This window comes from Austrofundulus limnaeus, unplaced genomic scaffold (genome assembly GCF_001266775.1).
Source record: "Austrofundulus limnaeus strain Quisiro unplaced genomic scaffold, Austrofundulus_limnaeus-1.0 Scaffold2319, whole genome shotgun sequence".
NCBI lineage: Eukaryota > Metazoa > Chordata > Actinopteri > Cyprinodontiformes > Rivulidae > Austrofundulus > Austrofundulus limnaeus.
Window position 1 is genome coordinate 20923 of NW_013954721.1, and position 3673 is coordinate 24595.

The 3673-nt window shown below is 48.6% G+C and overlaps 1 protein-coding gene and 1 long non-coding RNA gene across 4 annotated transcripts in view; both read right to left on the bottom strand.

The window, feature by feature from the left end:
• Positions 1-3673, bottom strand: part of efl1 (elongation factor like GTPase 1) — a 16950-nt gene that overhangs the window by 10499 nt on the left and 2778 nt on the right. For all 3 annotated transcript variants that reach the window (XR_001309460.1, XM_013999515.1, XM_013999514.1), the window contains exons 5-10: positions 3313-3450; positions 3030-3241; positions 1495-1618; positions 519-598; positions 285-421; positions 68-190 (exon numbers count right to left, since the gene is read on the bottom strand). Coding sequence is in view for 2 of the 3 variants with exons in the window: in XM_013999515.1 (XP_013854969.1) it covers positions 68-190; positions 285-421; positions 519-598; positions 1495-1618; positions 3030-3241; positions 3313-3450 (814 nt within the window). In the remaining variant the exon portion in view is untranslated. The remainder of the gene's footprint in view (positions 1-67; positions 191-284; positions 422-518; positions 599-1494; positions 1619-3029; positions 3242-3312; positions 3451-3673) is intronic.
• Positions 2252-2919, bottom strand: LOC106510796 (uncharacterized). Its single transcript, XR_001309461.1, has 3 exons — positions 2889-2919; positions 2487-2846; positions 2252-2286 (listed from the first exon to the last, which is right to left on the bottom strand). It is a non-coding gene; the product is annotated as an uncharacterized LOC106510796 (long non-coding RNA).

Here is a 3673-nt window from a genome sequence, read left to right on the forward strand (position 1 = left end):
AGGTCTAAGGTCTGTACCTGGTCTCAGGTCTAAGGTCTGTACCTGGTCTCAGGTCTAAGGTCTGTACCTTGTTTCAGGTCTCGGGTCTGCTCAGGTAGTGAATCGAACCTTCTGGCTCCGACACTCATCAGTTTTTCCACCCTCTCTGAGGTCATGTCTAAAGGACTTGGAAGCTTCCTACAGACCATGGCTGCAACCCGGGTCAAAGAAAACCAAACCCATGAAAGAACTGAAGAAGTGGGTCCCTGAGGGTCCGATCAGGATTAGTGAAACTCAAAGGATACCAAGGACAGCCTGGGACAAAGGTAACCACTGGTGACAGATAGCAGACAGGAGCACCTTGGGATCCGAGTGCCGCAGGTCTCTGGCCATGACCTTTACCCCCAGTGATGTTATCACCTTCTCCACCTTCTCCTTGTCTCTGAGGAGAAAAACAAAGAAGATGAAGGAGCATGAGGACACCATGCAGTACTAATCTCAAGAACAAAAAGTCCAGGTTGTGTTAGATTGAAGCAGACCTCCTGGTGATGACTGCATCGTATAAACTCCAGATATTATCCAGGACCAGCTGCACAAACAGAGCTTTCTTTCCTTTGGCCTGCAGGAACACAAGCAGGAAACCACAACATCACAAACCAGATCCTGATCCAGGACTCCTGGTTCTTCAGTGGGTCACAGACTGAGACCCAGCTGCCTGTGAAGGAGGTTCTGATCAGTCCAGAACATTTACCCTGGATTTACACTACATGTGTCTCTGCTCCGCTGCGCTGCGGTGCGCAGTTTGCAGCTGTTTGTTTGCTACCCAATTTATACAGCCTCCGGTCCGGTCTGGTCCGGTCCCGTCCGGTCCGACACACAGAGGAGGGAGGGTGTGCAGGAAGGAGATCACGTGATAAATCCAGTGATAAATGTGGAAGTTACAACAAAAAATAATTAATTCTGTGAAAGACGAACTCCAAACAGCTGAAAACAACGATATAAAAGCTTTTTTTATACGGTTGAAACTGTCTCACTGTCGTCTTTTTGAAACTTCTGATTTCAAAATAAAATCCACGTGTATGGTGTGTACACATATCTTCATCTACATGTTTCCATCTGCTTCCCAAACAGAACCATACATTCTGACAGCATTTGTGTAGAAATATGTCCATATATTTATCAATATAGCTGCAATTAAGACAAAATTTTGGTGTCTTATTTTGAAAATACGGATGTTGTGCTCGTTCCTCTTCCTGTTGGTGCGATGTAATCTTCAAAAATTGACTCCGGCGTCCGGCAGAAATAGAATCGGATCTAATTTTGCCAGATTTCTGTCCACTGCTGTGCACAGCCAGTGTAAACACTCTCATTGATTATAATGGGTGTGTATTTGCTGCGGAGGTTGGACCGGACCGGACCGGACCAGGAACACATGTAGTGTAAATTAGGGGTTCCAGCCTCTTCACTAAACCATTGAGGAAACAGGTGAGAAGAACCTGCAGGTGCTTAAAGTACCTGAGCTCCTTTCAGAATCTTCTTTGCTTTCGGGTTCAGATAAAAATCTCCCCACAAAGTTTTCATCAGAACTTCCTTCTTTATCCCCAACTTGCGTCTGTAGAGTTCTGCAAACTGCTGGATGCTGAAGAACAGGAACAAAGACAAGAACATGACCGTTCCACAGAAACTAAAACCCATCTGACCACAGCAGAACCAGGTTCTGAAAACTACTGTCAGCTTTTCAATTACACAGTTACACAACACCTGGACTAACATCTGGACTCTGACATCTGGACTAACATCTGGATTCTGACATCTGGACTCTGACACCTGGACTAACATCTGGACTAACATCTGGACTCTGACATCTGGACTCCGACATCTGGACTAACATCTGGACTCTGACATCTGGACTAACATCTGGATTCTGACATCTGGACTCTGACACCTGGACTAACATCTGGACTAACATCTGGACTCTGACATCTGGACTCCGACATCTGGACTAACATCTGGACTCTGACATCTGGACTAACACCTGGACTAACATCTGGACTCTGACACCTGGACTCTGACATCTGGACTCTGACATCTGGACTCTGACAACTGGACTCTGACACCTGGACTCTGACATCTGGACTAACATCTGGACTCTGACACCTGGACTCTGACATCTGGACTCTGACATCTGGACTCTGACATCTGGACTCTGACATCTGGACTAACACCTGGACTCTGACACCTGGACTCTGACACCTGGACTCTGACACCTGGACTCTGACACCTGGACTCTGACACCTGGACTAACATCTGGATTCTGACATCTGGACTAACATCTGGACTCTGACATCTGGATTAACATCTGGACTCTGACATCTGGATTCTGACACCTGGACTAACATCTGGACTAACATCTGGATTCTGACATCTGGATTCTGACATCTGGACTAACATCTGGATTCTGACATCTGGACTCTGACATCTGGACCCTGACATCTGGACTCTGACACCTGGACTCTGACACCTGGACTAACATCTGGACTCTGACACTTGGACTAACATCTGGACTCTGACATCTGGACTCTGACACCTGGACTAACATCTGGACTCTGACACCTGGACTAACATCTGGATTCTGACACCTGGACTAACATCTGGATTCTGACACCTGGACTCTGACATCTGGACTACCATCTGGACTCTGACACCTGGACTACCATCTAAACTAACATCTGGGCTCTAACATCTGGACTGTGACATCTGGACTCTAACACCTGGACTAACATCTGGACTCTGGCACCTGGACTCTAACATCTGGACTCTGACACCTGGACTCTAACATCTGGACTCTGACACCTGGACTCTAACATCTGGACTCTGACACCTGGACTCTAACATCTGGACTCTGGCACCTGGACTCTGGCACCTGGACTCTGGCACCTGGACTCTGACACCTGGACTCTGACACCTGGACTAACATCTGGACACCTGGACTCAGGATTAAGACCCTACCACCCAGCTCTCTCCCAGCAGGAGCAGGTGAGCAGATTTACCTGAACCCCCATCCATCGATGGCGCTGGCAAAGACCACATTCTCCTGGTCCGGAGAAAAATAGAGATGGGAGTCATCGAGCTCCTCCAGTCCGGCGCTCCAATCATAAACCTGATCTTCACCTGAGACCTCCTGCTCCTCCTCCTCCTCCACCTTCTCGGCTCGCTCCTCCAGAACTTTAGACGTGAACAAAGTTCCTGTTACTGCGTTCACCTGCAGGAGAACACACACAGGTTTGAAGCCTCAGGTAGATCCTGGTGTTAGAAACCAGGTGGAACCTTTACCTGTTCCAGAATCTTCTGCAGGTGGCTGTGAGCTTCCACAGAGGTGAGCTTCAGCTCCAGGATCAGTCTGTCTATCTTGTTGATGACAAGAACTGGTTTGATGTTCTCCAGCCAGGCCTGACGAAGAACCACCTGGGTCTGCAGACACACCAACAGGTTCATCTGACAGATGTCTACCCTGAACTAGTCCTGACCCTGAACCCTGACCTGACCCTGACCTGACCCTGAACTAGTCCTGACCTCTGAACCCTGACCCCTGACCTGACCCTGAACCCTGACCTGACCCTGACCTGACCCTGAACTAGTCCTGACCTCTGAACCCTGACCCCTGACCTGACCCTGAACCCTGACCTGACCCTGA